The sequence below is a fragment of the Aspergillus niger genome, assembly GCF_000002855.4.
Source record: "Aspergillus niger supercontig An03".
In the NCBI taxonomy this organism is placed as follows: Eukaryota; Fungi; Ascomycota; class Eurotiomycetes; order Eurotiales; family Aspergillaceae; genus Aspergillus; species Aspergillus niger.
Window position 1 is genome coordinate 662,309 of NT_166520.1, and position 19,615 is coordinate 681,923.

At 47.1% G+C, this 19,615-nt stretch overlaps 5 protein-coding genes and 1 non-coding gene across 6 annotated transcripts in view; 2 read left to right on the forward strand and 4 right to left on the reverse strand.

The window, feature by feature from the left end:
* Positions 1–351, reverse strand: part of 18S rRNA — a gene marked incomplete at both ends in the record, with an annotated part of 673 nt that extends 322 nt beyond the window's left edge. Inside the window, one exon of the ribosomal RNA XR_009468014.1 lies at positions 1–351. This exon is cut by the window's left edge and continues 322 nt beyond it. This is a non-coding gene — a ribosomal RNA (18S ribosomal RNA).
* An 831-nt stretch (positions 352–1,182) lies between these two features.
* On the reverse strand, positions 1,183–4,459 carry An03g03270 (uncharacterized protein; the record flags this gene model as incomplete). Its single annotated transcript, XM_001390173.3, has 3 exons — positions 1,183–1,931; positions 2,089–4,113; positions 4,306–4,459. The coding sequence occupies 3 exons, from the start codon at positions 4,457–4,459 to the stop codon at positions 1,183–1,185; spliced, it is 2,928 nt and encodes a 975-aa protein (XP_001390210.3).
* A 2,064-nt stretch (positions 4,460–6,523) lies between these two features.
* Positions 6,524–7,513, reverse strand: An03g03280 (uncharacterized protein; the record flags this gene model as incomplete). The annotated part of the gene is made up of 2 exons (XM_059747007.1): positions 6,524–7,210; positions 7,274–7,513. 2 exons carry the CDS (start codon positions 7,511–7,513, stop codon positions 6,524–6,526), a joined length of 927 nt encoding a protein of 308 aa, XP_059600280.1.
* Positions 7,514–8,930: 1,417 nt separating this feature from the next.
* On the forward strand, positions 8,931–10,016 carry An03g03290 (uncharacterized protein; the record flags this gene model as incomplete). Its single annotated transcript, XM_001390175.3, has 3 exons — positions 8,931–9,468; positions 9,573–9,906; positions 9,959–10,016. The coding sequence occupies 3 exons, from the start codon at positions 8,931–8,933 to the stop codon at positions 10,014–10,016; spliced, it is 930 nt and encodes a 309-aa protein (XP_001390212.1).
* A 1,401-nt stretch (positions 10,017–11,417) lies between these two features.
* An03g03300 (uncharacterized protein) lies at positions 11,418–13,134 on the forward strand (the record flags this gene model as incomplete). The annotated part of the gene is made up of 2 exons (XM_001390176.3): positions 11,418–11,601; positions 11,663–13,134. 2 exons carry the CDS (start codon positions 11,418–11,420, stop codon positions 13,132–13,134), a joined length of 1,656 nt encoding a protein of 551 aa, XP_001390213.1.
* A 1,953-nt stretch (positions 13,135–15,087) lies between these two features.
* An03g03310 (uncharacterized protein) lies at positions 15,088–18,058 on the reverse strand (the record flags this gene model as incomplete). The annotated part of the gene is made up of 12 exons (XM_059747009.1): positions 15,088–15,799; positions 15,850–16,594; positions 16,654–16,777; positions 16,832–16,951; positions 17,038–17,066; positions 17,105–17,137; positions 17,176–17,208; positions 17,320–17,346; positions 17,610–17,642; positions 17,750–17,771; positions 17,888–17,929; positions 18,011–18,058. 12 exons carry the CDS (start codon positions 18,056–18,058, stop codon positions 15,088–15,090), a joined length of 1,968 nt encoding a protein of 655 aa, XP_059600281.1.
* Between the last annotated feature and the right edge of the window lie 1,557 nt (positions 18,059–19,615).

Here is a 19,615-nt window from a genome sequence, read left to right on the forward strand (position 1 = left end):
CGCTGGCCCTGTCAGTGTAGCGCGCGTGCGGCCCAGAACATCTAAGGGCATCACAGACCTGTTATTGCCGCGCACTTCCATCGGCTTGAGCCGATAGTCCCCCTAAGAAGCCAGCGGCCCGCAAATGCGGACCGGGCTATTTAAGGGCCGAGGTCTCGTTCGTTATCGCAATTAAGCAGACAAATCACTCCACCAACTAAGAACGGCCATGCACCACCATCCAAAAGATCAAGAAAGAGCTCTCAATCTGTCAATCCTTATTTTGTCTGGACCTGGTGAGTTTCCCCGTGTTGAGTCAAATTAAGCCGCAGGCTCCACGCCTGGTGGTGCCCTTCCGTCAATTTCTTTAAGCCACTTGCCCCTGCATCAAGTGTTCTAGATCTTTGAAAAAAAAAAAAAAGAGTTGTTTAGATAGAGTTATCGGAGGACCCACCCACGCGGGCCTCCTAGATAACCGGGTGATCGCTGATAACTTTAGTATTGACCCACTGCTCGGGTGGACGTTCATCCGCCACCGCCATTAGTCCTGTTTTGGATATCTCCGGTTTGCTGTTGTTGTCTTCACATACCCCTTTTCGCCCTCACCTTGTACAGGCAGTGATGTAGGGCTACTCGGCCCGTGCGCAACTGGATCAGTGCGGAGCTCTTGGGCTCGCTGACGCTCTTGTAGAGCTTAAGAGATGTCTTGCTTGATCCGGGAATACGGTTGCTATTTCCAATGCTTCTTCTACAGTTTCTTGGCTAGTTAGCGCCCGGTTCTCTTTACCCCCAATGTCAGCGCAGTCAGCCTGCTCCTCTGTGTCTTGGTCGCCGCCGTCTTTCTAGTGGTTTTGTCTCCTAGCTCATTTCCCCGGACCCCCTTCGTGGCCAGGGATGAATTTGAGTAGACTTGTATGCCTCCTTTGCGTACCTCCTCAGTCTCCCGAGTGTGAGACCTCGGCCTACCTTGCCTCACCACGTGGCCCCTCCGCAGAGGTCAGGCGCGGCCTGAGCAAGTGTGAGAGCCGATCAAATATGTCTTATTTGGTGCATCTAGACTAGAATATCGAACATGAGGAGGGAAAGAAGGAAATGTGGGGGAACGCGTGTAAACAACAAAGGTAAGCGAACGAAGCGAAACAAACAAAGCAAACAGAACTACGCCATGTGATCCAGTCACGTGCCTCCGAACGCCGCTCGCCATCACATTGCAGGACCTCTCTCACAGAGTATTTTGACAATTCCTTCATACCCCAATGCTGAAGCCAGTATCAGTGGTGTCTGACCTTCCTTATTTCTAGTTCTAATTGTAGCACCTCTCTCAAGAAGCATCTTGACAATTCCTTCATGCCCCAATGCTGAAGCCAGTATCAGTGGTGTCTGACCTTTCTTATCCTTAGTTTCAACTGTAGCACCTCTCTCAAGAAGCATCTTGACAATTCCTTCATGCCCCCTTGCTGAAGCCAGTATCAGTGGTGTCTGACCTTTCTTATCCTTAGTTTCAACTGTAGCACCTCTCTCAAGAAGCATCTTGACAATTCCTTCATGCCCCCTTGCTGAAGCCAGTATCAGTGGTGTTTGACCTTCCTTATCCTTAGTTTCAACTGTAGCACCTTTTTCAAGAAGCATCTTAATAATTCCTTCATGCCCTGATGCTGAAGCCAGTATCAGTGGTGTCTGACCTTTCTTATCCTTAGTTTCAACTGTAGCACCTCTCTCAAGAAGCATCTTGATAATTTCTTCATTTCCCCTTGCTGAAGCCAATATCAGTGGTGTCTGATCTTCCTTATTCTTAGTTTCAATTGTAGCACCTCTGTTGAGAAGCATCTTGACAATTCCTTCATGCCCCCTTGTTGAAGCCAGTATCAGTGGTGTCTGATCTTCCTTATTCTTAGTTTCAATTGTAGCGCCTCTTTCAAGAAGCATCCTGACAATTCCTTCATATCCTTTCTCTGCCGCCAGTGATAATGGTGTCCAACCATTCCCAGTCTGAGACTCAGTGGCAGCGCCTNCTTTCAAGAAGCATCTTGACAATTTCTTCATATCCTTTCTCTGCAGCCAGTAATAGTGGTATCCGACTGCCTGAATCCTGAGTCTCAGTTGCAGCACCGTTCTCAAGAAGCATCCTGATGATTCCTTCATGTCTATTAACTGTAGCCAGTAGCAGTGGTGTCTGACGTTTCCCATCATATATTTCAGTAGCAGCGCCTTTCTCAAGAAGCATCTTGACAATTCCTTCATATCCTTTCTCTGCAGCCAGTAATAGAGGTGTCCGACTTTTCCAATCATGAATCTCAGTGGAAGCATCTTTCTCAAGAAGTATCTTGACAATTCCTTCATGCCCATTCTCTGCAGCCAATGATAATGGCGTCCGACCGTCCCGATTCTCAGTCTCAGTTGCAGCGCCTCTGTCGAGAAGCATTTTGACAATTCCTTTATGCCCATTCTCTGCAGCCAGTGATAGTGGTGTTCGACTGCCTGATTTCTGAATTTCAGTAGCAGCACCTTTCTCTAGAAGTATATTGACAATTCCTTCATGCCCCTTTGCTGAAGCTATTGATAGTGGTGTCCGACCATCCCGATTCTTAGTTTCAGTTGCAGCACCTCTCTCCAGAAGCATCTTGATGATTCCTTCATGCCCTTTCTCTGCAGCCATTAATAGTGGTGTCCAACTGCCTAAATTCTCATTTTCAGTGGCTGCGCCTTTCTCAAGAAGTATCTTGACGATTCCTTCATGCCCATTCTCTGCAGCCAGTGATAGTGGTGTCCGATTGCCCGAATCCTGAGCCTCAGTTGCGGCGCCTTTCTCAAGAAGCATCTTGACAATTTTTTCATGTCCATTCTTTGCAGCCAGTAGTAGTGGTGTTCGACTGTTCTGATCGGTCATGTCTATCTTGACGTCACTTTGAGTCAAAAGCAGCCATACACCATCCACGTCTCCTGTTCTTGCGTCCGTTAACAATGCTGCTGGTTGTCTGGGTTGCTCTGGTGGTCTTAGCTCGTCAACGAGATAAACCTGTTCTTGAGAGATACAGGCTTGTTCTACGGTGATTCGCTTTTGTATGAGCATCTTGCGTCCGCCTTGGACAACAAGCCTTCTCACAGGATATTGGGCTGGTCGGAAGGTTCTGGGGTCGATTTCTTTAAGATATCTGCTCTGAACCCTCTTGAACAGATTCATACTTAAAGACAGGTCTCGTAGGTATATGGCAATTAAATTATCTTGCCGTGTTTTTCTAGCACAGGAAAGAATTGCGAGACCTAGGCCTCCGCCTCCGATTCCTCTGAAGCCGAGATCTAACTGAACTCCTCTGCTACTAACAGTGAAAGGGTTGTCAAGAGTGCCAAACGGATTGGATCTAACAATGTCGTAGGAATGGGCGAACGCGTCAGGGGAAGTGGCAAGAAGCCCGCCGCGATCATCAGAAGATCCCCACGCGAAAAGACTCTGATCGTCTGAGATCCGCATGATTTCCTCCTGAAGTCTGATAAAGGCATTCTCACCTTCCCCATATATCAATGGCATATTGACGCTAAAAATTCCCATTAGGGAATAAGCACGGTCTTCCACTCTTGACGTCTGTCTTTTCGCAGCCCACGACATTCTCTGCGCGACGCTAGACGTTTCAAGATCTTCTTCTCCCGACAAGATGCTGGGAGGAATGCCAGTGTATTCAGCAATTTTGTCCTGGAGATGTGCTTTATCTCCTAGCATTCTCCATTCCTCATTCAGGAATACCACCCTTGATGGTGCGATCAGCTCTTGAAGTGTCCAGCCTCTGGTAAGCCATTTACTCTTGGCAATTTCGCCTTCAGATCGTATGTCCGCAAGATATGCGTAGCATATCTCAGCCTTTTGGTACCATTGATACATGGAGTTGATTGCCTCGGACAACTCCGCACTGCTTGTCTTATCGATGCAACAGGTATCTATCCAGACGTACTCGTACCCACTCGCCCTAGCTACTGAGCAGCATTGTGTGATTTTGTCATATCCGCTCTTTTTCTTCGCACCGGCCGCGTTGATCTCCTGATAAGTAACTTCCTCTTTACTCCAGGTATGTGACAAAATAGCGTAGGGCGGTAACTCATAATCCGTGAACTCTTGGATTGCGAATTTCCCCCTGTCAGACACTTGCGTATTGAGCAAACGCATAGTTCAAGTCGGCCCAAATACCTCCTGCCCTAAATGTGGATATTGTAACGATGCTTGTAATAGGAAAGGTGTTGTATAACTTCCTGAGGATGAAGAGTAAAGGAGAAAAAATCAATGCGCAAAGGCTGCAAAGGACGGCTTCAGTACGCGCATGGCAGAGGAAGTCTCACCGGTTAAAGTCCGCCAGCAGTTATTTTGGCGATGGCCTAAGTGGTGCGGCTGAAGGACAAGGATGCAGCTTGCATTTAGGCAGCCACGGCCATATTCGCCATCTGATTGGACGATAGGAATTTTCGAACTATCTATCTTTGCAGCAATCCGCATCCCACTCCTTTTGTCCTTGGCAACACAACAATAGAAGAAGGTAGTTTCAAAAAGGTGGACCGGTGAAGTTAGCGCCAAAATCATATAAATCTGGCAAGCTCCCTGTTCAGGGACTGTAAGAGTTATTAGAATGACTAGAGGAAAGTTGGCTGTGCGGGGCCAAGATCTTTTGGACCCAACTTCGGCCCAAGCAAGGTCTGCACTCGTACAGGATAATCGTCGAAAGTTATTGGTGGAGTATTATCACGTGGCAAATGTGACACATTATATAACCACGTGCTCCTGGAACGCACTGGAACCGTCCCGGCCCGGTCGCACCGTGACTGAGTTACATGCAAACTAAACAAGCAGGAACATATCCATGGCACGCAGACGACGCCTCTCCTGCCTCTTCACCATCGTACCTTACAAGGGCCATTGACAGACGAACGGCTTGTTTACTGCAGTGTATATTGCTCGGCTTATTATCATTTTAGCTTGTCAGCAGACATCCTTGGTTCTTTGATTAGACATGTAAAGGACCACTCTAGCCAGCTAACCGTTCATCGTTACCAAGATTAGGCTCTTCGGCGGGATATGTTGCCTTGCTGACATGGCATTTAGCCTGATGAATGAAACCGCCTCTTCAGCGCGTTAGCTTGTTCCAGGCGAACGCACTCCGTACTCCCACTCCTGGAATCTTTAGCCGCGCTGGCACGCCGTCCGGGTACAACCTGTTCTCTAGTCGTGGACGTCGAAGCTTCACGCCCTTGCGCCATTCGCCGCTTCAAGAGTATATCCGAGACACGGAGTGGGATACTGCAGGAATAGATGACGACGAACAATATTTAATGGTCCGATATGCGATTAAATGGAGAGTACCTCTCAACAACCGCATGGTAGCGAAGGATACGGAACAAGATCTGGGTTTGGATCCCAACTCCTACTGATCAGGAAAAAAGCAGAAAGCGGAAGATCTACTACGTCGGAAGACAGCTCGTAACCGACGGGTGAGACTAGACGACACTGCAGTAGTGGTCTCTGTAAATTATCGCTCACAGCGCGATCTCGTCAAGCGCTTTGAGAAAACTGATGTTGACTGGACAACTATCCAAAAGCAGCTCACGATGTGGGAAACCTATTTCAGCAAGGTAAAAGGCTTAGGCTCTGTATCTCGATTGATTATCTAAGTTCCGACCAGCCTTCGAATGGCGCTGACAAAAGAGGGCAAACCTCAGTGACCAGAAGAATACTCCATGTACGATACGCCGAGATTGACGCGGAACAGGTTTCCGGGCAGCCCTCGACTTGGCGGGATATGTACAGAGTAATGCGCTGTCCTGGCTCTCTGTGCCGCCTCGAATCGCAATATTACTGGAATAATCCAGTCGGGAAAAAGCATTATAGATTGCGCACACATTATTTAAGGAAGCTGGTTAGGTATGTGGAGCAGAAGGGGGGTGTCATTGAATGCCACGATGATGTGCCCGACAACATCCGTGAGCAATTATATGCCGAGGAGCAGCAGCGGCTGGAACAACGACAGATGGTCCCTGGGCATCCTGCAAGTGGATCCCATTTCCAATCAATATCAACGTCCTCCCCACGCCACCGCCTCGGTCGACGGCTATATCCCCACCAGCTGCTGCGGAACCACCGGCACTGAATTCCTCACCGCTTAGTAGTTCTATCAATGTCCCCGGTCCGTTGGAAGTAGCAGTAGAGAACTACGCTGCATGGCAACTCTCGCGAGTGAATACTGAAAGTTTCAAAGACAATATTATAAAGGCACGTGATATAGCCTTGAACAACTGCCTTGACCTGAAGCAGATTTACCAAGATCAAGATCCTGGCTTTTTTATCAACCAAGGCGTGAAACTGGGGGCTGCACGCCGGTTTGTCACTGAAATCAATGAATGGGTGCAGGAGATGCAATCGTGATGGCAAAGCTGTAACATGTAAAATATACTTTTTGTTATGACTCGTGTAGCCGGCTAAGTATCTAATATACTACAATAGCCATATCTAGTAAGACGCCTAGTCAACAATGCTGTACGAATCTCTCGCCAAGTAGCCTACTGCACCTTAGAACGTCTCATATGGATACTCAATAGTCAGCCCTGCATGCCGAAAATGACCCTCGGCACTTTGCTGCTTTGCTCCCACCTTATCAACGCACCACTCCAAGAATGCTGTGAACCCCTGCTCCGTATTATCCTCGTACGCCTGCCAATTCCGCCGAATAAAAGCCTTAAGCTCGGCAAAGAACTCCTCTATGGGGTTTAGGTCCGGTGAATAGGGCGGCAAATATACGAACTTGACACCCTTTTCGCAGCACAATTGCTCTATCTTACCAGAACGGTGAAAGGACGCATTATCCATCACAAGTACAGATTTGGGCTCGGGCCACTTCCCGCAATGCTGAAGTAGTTCTTCGATAAAATCCTCAAAGAATGATGCATCAGTTGAGCCTCGAAAAACTCTAGCAAGTATAGCACCGTCCTGTACGTAAGCAGGGAGTATTTGGTAGCGCTGATCCCGATGAAATCTTGACACCTGAACCGGTGTTGTACCACTCGGAGACCACCCGCTTCTTCGAAAGCCTGTTCTTTTGTCGCATCCAGACTCGTCCACATAAACCAAGTGGAACGACTGGAATTCCGAAATCAGATGCATATAATCATCACGTAAATCGGCATTTAGTTCTCTCGCTTGCTGCCGACATTCCTTTCTAGACCAACCGGACTGGCGGAGAGTATCACTGATAGTAGACTTCGGCACACGTATGTCAGATTCTTCCAGCAGAAAGAGTTCCATTTCGTGCAGGTACAGACCTGGCTTTTCTATTAGATGATCGCAAAGGGTTTCTAGCATTGGTGGAGTCAACTTCCGCGGGCGTCCGCCTTTTATCGGAGGGGCTTTGAGAGTGCCAAACAATCGAAGATTAGAGCGGAGTCGGAATATTGCGCGTTTACTGCAATTAGCGGTTCTAGCCATTTGTGATGTGGTTAATTCACCGCTGACCAGCATGTCGTGGATGAGGTCAAGCGTCGATTGAGCTAGATTGGGAGCCATTGCGTTGCTTGAATTGCAAGCAGTAACCAAGTGTTAGTACGGTGTTGGTAAAATGTGTTTGGCACGTGGAGTATGGGTTAGAGGCACGTGGAGCTTAGTCATTAATACAGTATTTCGTCATGGTATAGATAGCAATTTACCATACAGCTGCGGATTAAAGATTTTCCTCCTCATCCAAACATAGTTTAGTGCGGTTTCGGGTCAGGGTTGCTGAACCAATCAAAAAGAGTAAGTAGTGACACCGGTATCCGGACACACTGTACACACTGTACACACCCCTGTCATAATTTCTGCGCGGGATGGACAGGAGAGCCAAATACTGTATGATCTTTTGCGTTGCGTGATAATATAGTATATAACATTTGTTGATTGTATCAAAATTTAGAGCATAAAGTCAGTGTGGACGAGCGGTTAAGGCGTCAGACTCGAAGTCTTATACGTTCGCGTGCACAGTCCTGTCGCTGACGACAAATAGTTTTCCAACTTTGTTATCTCTCTTTTCTCAAACCTATCTGACCCGCTTATCAATCATTTGTTTCTTTTATATTTCTCTCTTTCTATTTATGAATGCATCTCTGATGTTGATCCTTTCAATTACTTCTCAAGCTTGATTTGAAATGATAGTAAAGATGTTACACGAAACCAGTGTGATGCCGAGCGGCGTGCAAAATCATGTGGCATAGTTCTGATTGCTTTGATTGTCTCGCTTGGTATGCTCGCTTATCCGTGGTCTCCCATGTTCTCCCCTACACTTCTTCCTTTCTCCCCTCATGTTAGATACTCTTGTCTGGTAACGCGAATTACGATTAATTTTGCTTGGTTATTACAGATTCATATACTATCAGATGGATAATGTAGAGAGTAGAGGTTGAAGAATGGGACATAGTACCAGGGAAGTATTACAATGTAAGGATATGAGAAGAGGGGAAGATAAGCTTGACCCTACACCTCTGATGTCAGCAATTTTCCGACATTGTACCATTATTGCTGATCACCTATATACATAACAGCTCTGTACATCAGCCGCTTCTAGAGTAGGTACTCATTCACCACTTCTGTAGATGTCATCGCATCCTCCAACATCGGTGAATGACCCGCCTTCGGCACCAGCTTCACCTCACTATCGCCCTTTAGGTCTGCCGCCTGCTGCATCAGTCACTCTCGCCCGCCACAAACGGCTGACTAGATCATGTGACTAGTCACGTGGAAAGACATCAAGAGATCTTGAACTGGGCGGTGAGGCGACTGGCAGAATGTTAGACCATGCGGAGTTACACTCACGCCGAGCTGCAACCCGATCATCTAACAACATCAAACTCCAACTCGATCACCTTGACTTTCCTCACGGCTTGTGGCCGGATCTCTTCTCATACTATATTCCTCGCTGCCTAGCTCACGCCTTCAGTAGCTGAGAGCCATGGCGCCCCAGAAATCTGTGACAGAGGTGCCCCGTTCCCTTATTCCCCGTCTGACTTGGAACGGCTCCTCTGCCCGTACTACTATCACTTCTCCCCAGACTACTGCCCTACCAGCGAAGCGCCAACAAAAGCAACATATGGTACGGGGCTGGATTTCTGTCGGACGACAACTGCATACTTCGACTTCCCGGTCCGCTACTCGCTTAATAGTCCCCGCAACATCCCGAGATCTAGGCACATCATCGATCGCAAGACGGTTCCCTTCCACAACCAAGCCGACCAGTCAACCAGCCGCACCCCTCGGAAACCCCATCCGGCATAACGGTGTCTATGTCGCCGTATTCACTCCTGCTCGGAGAGCTTTCCATGCTTCCGCTTCGCGCCAGCGCGACCATCACTTTGATACGTTGAAATTCGTCCAGCGATTGAAAGACGAGGGGTTTAGCGAAGAGCAGGCTGTTGCCATGATGCGGGTTCTGAACGACGTCATTCAGGAATCCATCCAGAACTTGACCCGCACAATGGTGCTTCGGGAAGGTTAGTCGCTCCTGTGATATATGCGTTTCTGCGCCTGGGGTAGTCTTTCATATCCATGCATGTTATAACCCAAGAGCATTTACATTCTAAGTCCATCTCTACAGACACGGAACGATCAGCCTACACACAGAAAGTCGACTTTGCCAAACTCCGCTCCGAGCTCCTCAACGCAGATTCTACCGAAGCGCAATTGACTCGCTCGTCGCACGAAAAGATCGCCGCTGATCTCGCCAAACTCAACTCGCGTCTACGCGATGAGATCGGTCGCACGCAGGCATCGGTGCGTCTTGATCTGAATCTGGAGAAAGGTCGTATCCGGGAAGAAGCCAATGGCCAAGAAATGCGTATAAAGGAGACCGAAACGAGAATTGAGCAGGAAGTGGCTGGGCTGAGAGAGCGTGTAGAGGCTGTCAAGTTCTCCACGTTACAATGGCTCATGTAAGCGGCATCCGACACTCCATGGTATACAATGCTGACAGATCTTTCCTAGGGGCGTATGCACTGGTACCGCTGCTCTGATTCTTGGTGCTTGGCGTCTTTTCATGTGAACCCGTCATCCTGTGGGCTTTCCGGCCAACCCGGCCGGATTAACATGCCTTGTCTGTCGCCTTCAAGATGACACTTCCCATATATAAACTTCCCACTATGTCTCCTTACCGCCGAGAAATATGGCGGGGTAAGGAACAGGTGGCTGATCTTCTGTTTCCACTTGTATATTTAGCGATGCGGTGACTTCTGTAATCATTGTTTTTCTTTGTTCTCTTCCGAGGTGTAGTAGATACATTGTGGAATGGGACTCCTACCTAGCCGATGGCCGGCGGCAGTGATGTAGGCATGGATGAATGAACCAAGCCGCGAAGTGATATGATGCGGTTTCGCAACATGTATTATTTTACTACTACTACTACTACTACTACTACTACTACTACTACTACTACTACTACTACTACTACTACTACTACTACTACTACTACTACTAGCTGGCTGTCTGCATTGGACCGGCTGCTCGCCTAAACAATTCCTGCCGAAGAAGGGTGGGGATATTACGAACCATGCGATTCCAATGATAAGGGAAATGAAGGGGCCGGGGGGAAGAGCAATTCGGTGTCATACAAGCCATGAAATACTCAGGGGCCGGCGGGGTCCGTCGGGGTTAAAAAGAGGGGGGAAACACGCTCATTTACAATCGGGCAATGATTGGCCTGGCATACTCTTCGTTCCTGTATTCACCAGGTTTTCTTGGTCCACTCTTCGGTAATCAACTCCTCGCGTCTGCGCCGCTCCAATGGCCTTCCATGTCTTTCTGCAGCTTATCATCGGCTCACAGCAAGAACAAGGGGCAATTGCATCCTACATTCCCTGCCATCTAGATAGCCGACGATAATGCTTGATTCAATTAGCACAGGATTTCTTCAAGTGTGACTGGCGATACATCACCCCATAGCACTATGCTTGGTTACAGGTATGATACCATCAATATCGTCAGAACTACCATCGTTTGACCCATGACTATCAGGCCTAGTTGCACACCGTTAATAGGAAGCACGCTAAACAAATCTATGCATGCAGAGCACGGTCAATACGGACACTTATCACTCTAGAAAACACAGCTAGTTACATAATGTATTATACGCCATGGACTCGTACAAATACCCTTCCCGACCCCCTGGGGTGTCAACCATGGGCGTTGTACTGCACTCATTCATAGGCGTCCGTACTATATCTGGCTACCCTACTAGCACTTCGTGCATCTCTCTTGTGCATTGGGGCTTTCTCAAGGGCTTACAGTACATACTTGCGTCGCCCACGTGAAGTTTCCGACAGTCGCAACATCAACTGAGTATTGTATCACTTCTTCCCCCTAAACTCGGAGGGAATTCGTTCCAGAAACGCAGACGAGCAGGAGGAATCGATCGGAGTAGGCATAACCTGCAGGAATAGCCGCAATCATGCTGGTCTCTTTCAGTGTCCCATTCTACCTGGTGTCTCTACTATTTTCCCCAGTGCGGGCTGTTCTAGAGGTCTTCGAGGTATACCAGCCCGTCCCGACAGGCCATGGGAGCGTTGGTTGCAATGAGGCAATCCTCCTGATGGACCATGTCTTCGGCTATAGCTATGGGGAACCATACGTCGGTAGGAGAGAAACAGTGCTGGGCAGATGATCCGATGAGTTCATAAGCTAAATATGAACCAGGGATCTACGAGCCACCGAATTGTACCTTTGACACCGTTCGCCTCAATCTCACTGTCACTTCCAAGGGCACACAGTATGATCGCCTGGCGCTTATGTACTTAGGGGACACAGAGGTGTTCCGAACATCAACTGCTGAACCAACGACCAACGGAATCATCTGGACCTATATCAAAGACATGTCTCAGTTCAACGTACTGTGGAAAGAAAAACAGAAATTGATCTTTGATCTTGGAAACATCATTACTGATGTCTACACCGGATCTTTCAATACCACTCTAACGGCGTATTTCTCGTATGAGGGCAATGTCAGAACCCCTGATATTATTCTTCCAATATCTGCGCGCAAATCCGCACAAAATGCATCAAGTGACTTTGAGCTTCCATCTGACAATGCCACGGTGCTCTATCAAATCCCTCCGACAGCATCCCGTGCAGTTGTGTCTATTTCTGCATGTGGCCAGTCAGAGGAAGAATTCTGGTGGTCCAACGTTCTCTCTGCCGATGAGTGGACCTTCGACAATACCATTGGTGAGCTGTACGGGTACTCCCCATTCCGTGAAGTCCAGCTTTATATCGACGGCGTCCTTGCTGGCGTGGACTGGCCGTTTCCCATAATCTTCACCGGCGGTGTCGCTCCAGGGTTCTGGCGTCCTATTGTGGGAATTGATGCTTTTGACCTACGCCAACCTGAGATCGATATCACACCCTTCCTTCCCTTGCTCAAGGATAACAAGTCGCATTCTTTCGAGATCAGAGTTACAGGCTTGAGTGTCGCAGATGACGGAACAGTGACTTTCGCCGACACAGTTGGCTCCTACTGGGTGGTCACCGGCACTATATTCCTTTACTTGGACGACTCCATGTCTCAAATCGCAACCGGCCAGGCGCCCGAGGTGAACGCCCCGACGCCAACATTCGCCGTTACGCGGAATCTTGTCCAGAGTCGGAACGGGACAAACGAAACATTGGCATACTCTGTCGTGGCGGAAAGAACATTGACAGTGAAGTCTTCTGAATATTCATGGAGTCAAAACCTCTCATACTCGAACTACGGATATCTGAACCAGCAAGGATTGAGCCAGAAAAACAATCAACAGACCTTCGGCTCTAACACGATCGCTCAGCTTACTGGAAACAGAACTACGAACGAGGTCACGTTCGAGTATCCGCTGATTTGTAACACGACGTATGGACTCGAAGATGGACTTTCCATTAGTGCCTGGATCCGCAGAGGCCTAGATATCGAGTCGACCGGTGGGCTCGGGGTCTCGACTTATACTTTTACCTCCGGGTCTTTGGATCTGCATACAGAACAACATGGAACAGCGTATTATTATGAACCCTCTGACGATGAGAGTTCGGTCTCGTATGGTGAAACGTTCGATGTCTTTGGAAGCAATGCCGGTGGAGTTCAATACTTTCGGAACGTCCATGCGGTAAATGGTACTGTTGTATCGTATACTGACAGCTAGAAGGCATACAGTGCTCAATATCATTCAAGCATGTATGAGACCGAAGTATGATTAGGATAGATGGGGTTGGAAATATACGACTGAATTTTTGTCATCCTGAAGATTGCATCTTCTTGTATAGAGTTAGATTGGTGGCCGACTGGGGCGGGAACCACGTTAGTATGAATGCAATAATCATGATTGCACCATACATAGGATTATCATTGACTGGGGGCGATTTATACGCTCAGAACCAGTCCACGTGCGGACCCGACCGTAAGGCGCTGGGGGCCATTTAGAAAAGCCCTTGGGATCTTCGCCCTGGCAATGGTAAAACAACCGTGCCTCTAAGAGGGTATACTGGTTCCCGGAAGCTAGTCAGCAAGGCCGTCTGAGACAGACCAACAGACCAATACTGACTGACCGATAGGCTCGGAGGAGTGCAACGAAAGGAGTATAGCCTCCCAAACCCCATAGAATCCCCTCTGTCGAAGAAGGCTCGCTATTAGTCCCTTACCTATTCGTGCGGATGAATAGCATAGACTGAATTTTGCACCACTTCTGGCACTTACGACCTGATGGGGGCGGATGGAGCTCACGCTGCCTAAGCAGTCGACACCGGCCAGCCTTCGCTCACGCCACACCCTGCCGCCTACCTTCGTAGGTAAGTCTTGTTTTTGGTACAGGCAGAAGCCCTACCGCCTACCGTGTCAATTGTTACAGCCTGAGGCAGTAACTTTACACCTCAGGCAGGGTGTTAAAAAGGCGGTAGCGCCTCATGTACTATAGTATCCTCCCTCACGCGGCGTTGACTCATGGAGGATAACTAGCATCCGTTTCAGGAAATGAAACCCCCATGAATGTATACATATCTTCTGAACGTTTGGCTCTTTTCAAACTTCAGCTGGATTGTAGCCTCTAAATGTTGGCTGTTCTGGCTCCACGATGAGGTAGTTACTGAGCTCTATTGGGGAGATGGACTGGAAGGAAATTATTACAGTAGTTTGCAAAACCACCATGCCTACCCCTTGACGCTCACCTTCTTTCCCAATCCCTAGCCTTCCTGCGCTAGTCCTAATACCTTTAATTTGTAACTAGAATCCTTGGCACCATTGGTTCCGTTTTGTAAGTATAATCACCATACTTCATTGTTGTTACGGTACGTGTAAACTTATTACAGAAACCTAGAAGCTTCCATGGCCGGAACAACGCTTAAGTATCCGCATTAGTACCATTATTTTTCGGTTCTTCCCTGAAGCCTCCTCAGAGTTCCTATACCGTGGTGCAGAGAATATTAGAACAATGTCTCCCCACCTATCGCCAGCACAGATTTAGCTTATCTGTGATATGCAGTCAGTCGCGGCATGTCAATCTCGAAAGCCAGTGAAGCTGCCGAGCGCAGGAAGTAGGCGGTCATAAAACTCCCAAACATAAGTTAGGCCTGTGAGATTAATGACAGCAACCATGCTGAAGACTCTAGGCGAATAGCTCCTGCAGATCGTTGTACCTAGGCGGAATGGCAGTTTCTACGGGACGTGTTTGGCCTCCATGTAGCAACTAGCAGGGTAAGCCGGGCGTTTTCCTCGACTGGTGGGTTCAAAGAGACAGTTCAACAAGAGAAGAATCGCGAATGAGCCTTATGACCCAGGCCTCTTCTGCACGGGAATTATAAGAGACGGCGAACTGAAAAAGAAATGATTTGATTATACCATGCTCTTATTATTATATAGGAGAGACCCTAACCGTTGATATACCCCAGAGCAAGTGAGATCTTCATGACAGCATGACAAGCAGAAATGAGATGCAGTACTAACTCAAAATACCTCTGATAATCTGTCTTTTGTCTAACTATCTGCTGAAGACCAGAAACTTTGTCTAAATCCCGCTCCGGTTGTTCAACTTCAGTAATAACAGTGTCTTCGTACTATCGGGCTGCTAATATCCAATGACAGGGAAAAGAGAGAAACGGCCGGGTCATAGAAGCTTCCCAGAAGTACTTCCTTTCGAGACATAGCCTGCTCGCACTCGCCCAACTCCCAGCCTTTCATACTCTTCCTCTCCCGATGTTTTTTGTACTGCAAGTATATAGTATTCCTTGTTAGAATCATCCTCATTGTCATATTGACTCATTGCGATGACGACACAGTTCCGAGGCTCAATCTCAGCCGCCGAATCCATGTCGAAATATAGGGAGCCGATTTCCCCGGTATCAGCGTAGATTATATACTCTCTATCCCTTCGTGACATATGGTGATACTCAAATTCTCGAACTTCGATGTTGATGCTGCGCATTGAGTCGTCGAAGTTTAGGCTTTGAAATTGTGGAACCAGGAGAGTTGAACGCGTCAAAAAGTCAACCTTCCCATTATAGAACATCCAAGACCATGACGGCACGCTTTTGTCCTTGTAATATATGGGAACCAAATGCTTGCCAGCCTGCTTCCACAAGAGGAGCCGAGGTAACATGCAATGAAAGACTCCGAAGCTGACTTCAGTAGACAAAGCTTCTGCAATACGCTTAGCTATGCTGGAAAAAGCAATGACCTTGTCTTTTTCTGGATAGGTAAGATCACGACAAGAGTAGTCAGTGATAAGCTCTTGGACAAATAATGCTGTCGATGTATAACCTGAATTTAAGAGGAGTTTAGGAAATTGTGGGTCAAGCAGATATCCTCTGGTAACAGGACTAGCATCATTAGTGTTAACCAAGTTTCATCCAATGTAAGGTGAACTTACCATGTTATTATGCCGAAATTCTCGCAACAAACGCCATAATAACACTCCCAGTACGTCTGTTGTGCAGTAAAATAGATGGTTCGGCGAGAAAGCGCTCTTTCTTGCAACGCCCAGGCTCTTGTATGCAGTTGACCTTTATCAACAAGCTCACGGAAGTCATTAATATTCTTTTCATTAGAACTGGCTCCCTCTGATAGACTGCATTGCTGACTGCGATGAAGGAAGCCTTCACACCAACTTGATGCTGAACTTGACGCAATAGTGCAGTATGCAGAGGAATATACTTCTTCCATTCTCACACCTTCCTTCTTCCAATCGTTGTCATCTCCTTGAATGATGCAAAGAGCATCAATCCAAAGATACTGCTTGTTAAGTTCTCGGGTTACTGTGATAGCGTCTTGGAAGACTTTTGGAAGGCTGTAATAGCCGAACCCCCTCAATCGTTCATTGTAATTCTTAGGCGTGGTACAGAATCGTTCCTTCTCCTCATTGGTCGGTGTGCCCCAGCAGTGCGATAACGATATATAATCAAACGGGTGTTCTATATCTGCTGACAGTTTGAGTTGCAGCTGATTTGAATGCTCTGTTCCCACAAATATAACTCGTTTTGGCCAGACCTGACGTTCACCGTCAAGGCATGCATGCTTCTTGTCACACACCTTAAGCCACTGACGAAGCAAATCAAAGCGATTTATAATCCGCAAAGGATGGGTATATCCTGATTCTTTGTATTCTTTTTGCAGGTCTGTCCATAAATTTTAAATTAATAAGAGAGGAAGGGGCCAAAGAAAAGGGCCTGTTTACCTGAGTAGCTTGGGATATGCAAAGTGGAAGACTGGCGTCGGTCTATACTGATATATGCATCATCTATGGCTCGGTGGACCAAGTAATGGCTAATATTTTCAGAATCTTTTTCAGAACGATCATACTGCTTGCATAAAGTCAGAATATCTCGGTTTTGAAGTATGAAATATACACATACTCTGAAAGTGGTTTTTAGATGGCGGAGCAGCGTGCATCTCCCGAGGACGGATTCATTGTTACAACCAGCAATGAGCTCCGTGATTTCAGAAGCAGTTCCAGTTTCGAACGACCATCGATTCTGATATGATAATAAACAACACAGAAAGGGATAGAGGACAGCCATAGCAGCCATTATCTTTTTGAAGACAGGCCCTACTTACCCACTAGACCAATATTATTTCTGTCAGCTATTACTGCATCTGATATACTCTTCCGTGGAAGGCTGACTTACTATCTATACCAATATCATCTCTGTCAGCTATTACTGCATCTGATATGCTCTTCCGTGGAAGGCTGACTTACTATCTATACCAATATCATCTCTGTCAGCTATTACTGCATCTGATGTACTCTTCTGTAGAAGACTGACTTACTCTCTATACCAATATCATATTCCTGTCAGTTATTACCGCATCTCATGTACTCTTCTGTAGAAGGCTGACTTACTATCTATACCAATATTATCTCTGTCAGCTATTACCGCATCTGATATATTCTTCCGTGGAAGGCTGACTCACTGTCTACATTAATATTATATTCCTGTCAGCCATTACCGCATCTCATGTACTCTTCTGTGGAAGACTGACTTACTGTCTATACCAATATTATATTCCTGTCAGCCATTACCGCATCTGATATACTCTTCCGTAGAAGACTGACTTACATCCTATATTAATATCATATTCCTGTCAGCCATTACCGCATCTGATATACTCTTCCGTAGAAGACTGACTTACCCACTATACCAATATTATCTCTATCAGCCATTACTGCATCTAATGTACTCTTCCGTGAAAGACTGACTTACTCTCTATACCAATATCATCTCTCAGTCATTACCGTATCCAATGTATTCTTCAGTGGAAGGCTGACTTACCATCTATACCAATATCATATTCCTGTCAACTATTACCGCATCTAATGTACTCTTCTGTAGAAGGCTGACTTACGTTCTATATTATATCCCTGTCAGTTATTACCGCATCTAATATACTCTTATATGGGTTTGACTTACCTCCTGAAGCAAACGCAGAGCTTTATTATTCATCAGCCTATCCTACTCCTTGACAAACTACTTACTTTCTTAACCTTCATTAGATGTCGTGCGCTTTTTTGTCTGTTCAGACTAGATACTTACCATAAACGCTCCATGTATCCAACCTGCATAAGCCGATCCAGAAGTCATTGTGAGCCAGAATGTTAACAAGAAAGCCAATAGCAGCAAGCAGTTCTCGTACTCTCCACTGGGTTGTTGGGGATGGGAGAAGAAGTTTCTTCCAGTGCAAGTTGATGGTCGTTCTGATGCAAGGCCAGCTGGCTAGGCCAGAATGACTAATGCGGGGTCACAGCGGCAAGAAGGAACTTATTATTGGTTAAATGAGGGCTCAATTGAGATATGTCACATCTACCCCAAAACCATTGTTTCTGCATGTCCTCCTTAATGGCAGTGACTCTTATTTCAATCACCTAACAGCATAACGTAACAAACTGCCTTTACCAAGTCACTTCATCTTTTGTCCTTACTGTGTATGTTCTTCCGGAGCGGAACCATGGGCGGGTCACGGAACCATTCGACATGACCTTCGGGCCGAGCTAATAGAGCCAATGCTGCCACCACGTCTCGCCGATTTCGTCATTTTTCCTGCGCCGCTCCCTCAAAGTACTCAAGACTTAGTATATCACAGCCAGATGTTCTGAGTGAAGGCCAGAGCAGTGTCGGAGGGTTGCGCACTTACTACAAATAGTATCTTCAGCCTTTTGAAAAAGATGACTTAGTCCTGTAAAGGACTGCATGTCAAAAGTGACAACGGCTTCGACCAACTTACAATTAGTGTCATTCGCTGTCAGCCTTACGACTAATGCGTGCTCTCGTGTCAGGAAAGGCTTCAGCTGGCAGGCCAGGTAGGATTATTGCGATCAACACCAGTTTCGCTACCTCAGCCTGTTCTGTCGAGTCCGCAGCCCTTGGGTTCCTGGTTCGGACAATTCTGCAGCGCTAGATTTAGGCAGGGGAGAGTGAAGACTTTCAGATATTGACAAATTGCCCCATCTCAGTGGCATGTGCCCGAGTCACCCAAGACCGAAGCATCTAGAATTCTGTATGGGCTTTACGCCTCCCGTAATATTGGGTGTAATTTTGGCAAATTACAAGACAAATCGGTACCTGCCAAGAATCTTAATTCCCAGGCTAACTATATACAGACTAATACAGGTGTTAGGTTTTGGGAAAGGATTCGGGAAGAGTCTGGGGTAGGCAAGGTGGTTGTGCATAATACTGTGACAGCAATATGGATGATATTGCGTATGTGTGCTAGCTAGCTAACTACGCGAGGAGGTGACTAGGTGGCTAGGTCCGAGATCACGTGATCTCCTTTCACAAATACTATATTTGGTCACCGGTAGCGGTGGCGTAGTTGTAAGCGCTTCAAGGCAACTTCCAAAAATGCGGGATTGGGTCACTTGCTTTTTGGAGGTGGTGGGTAATTCCCATCGCCGGCACCACAATTACCACAACAATGGAATTAATTCCTATAATAGTACCCAAACCTTCCCCTTATGGCAAGGTGGCGAGGAAGAGAACAATCACAGGCCTCGGCGAGGCTCCAGATTCGTCAGGAAAGAAGTAGTTTACAGCGAAGACACGTATTTAGAGATAGCTATATATTGGATACCTGCAAATCGCTCCGACGAGGGGTCAGCGTATGAATAAACAACAACAACTACTACTACTACTACTACTACT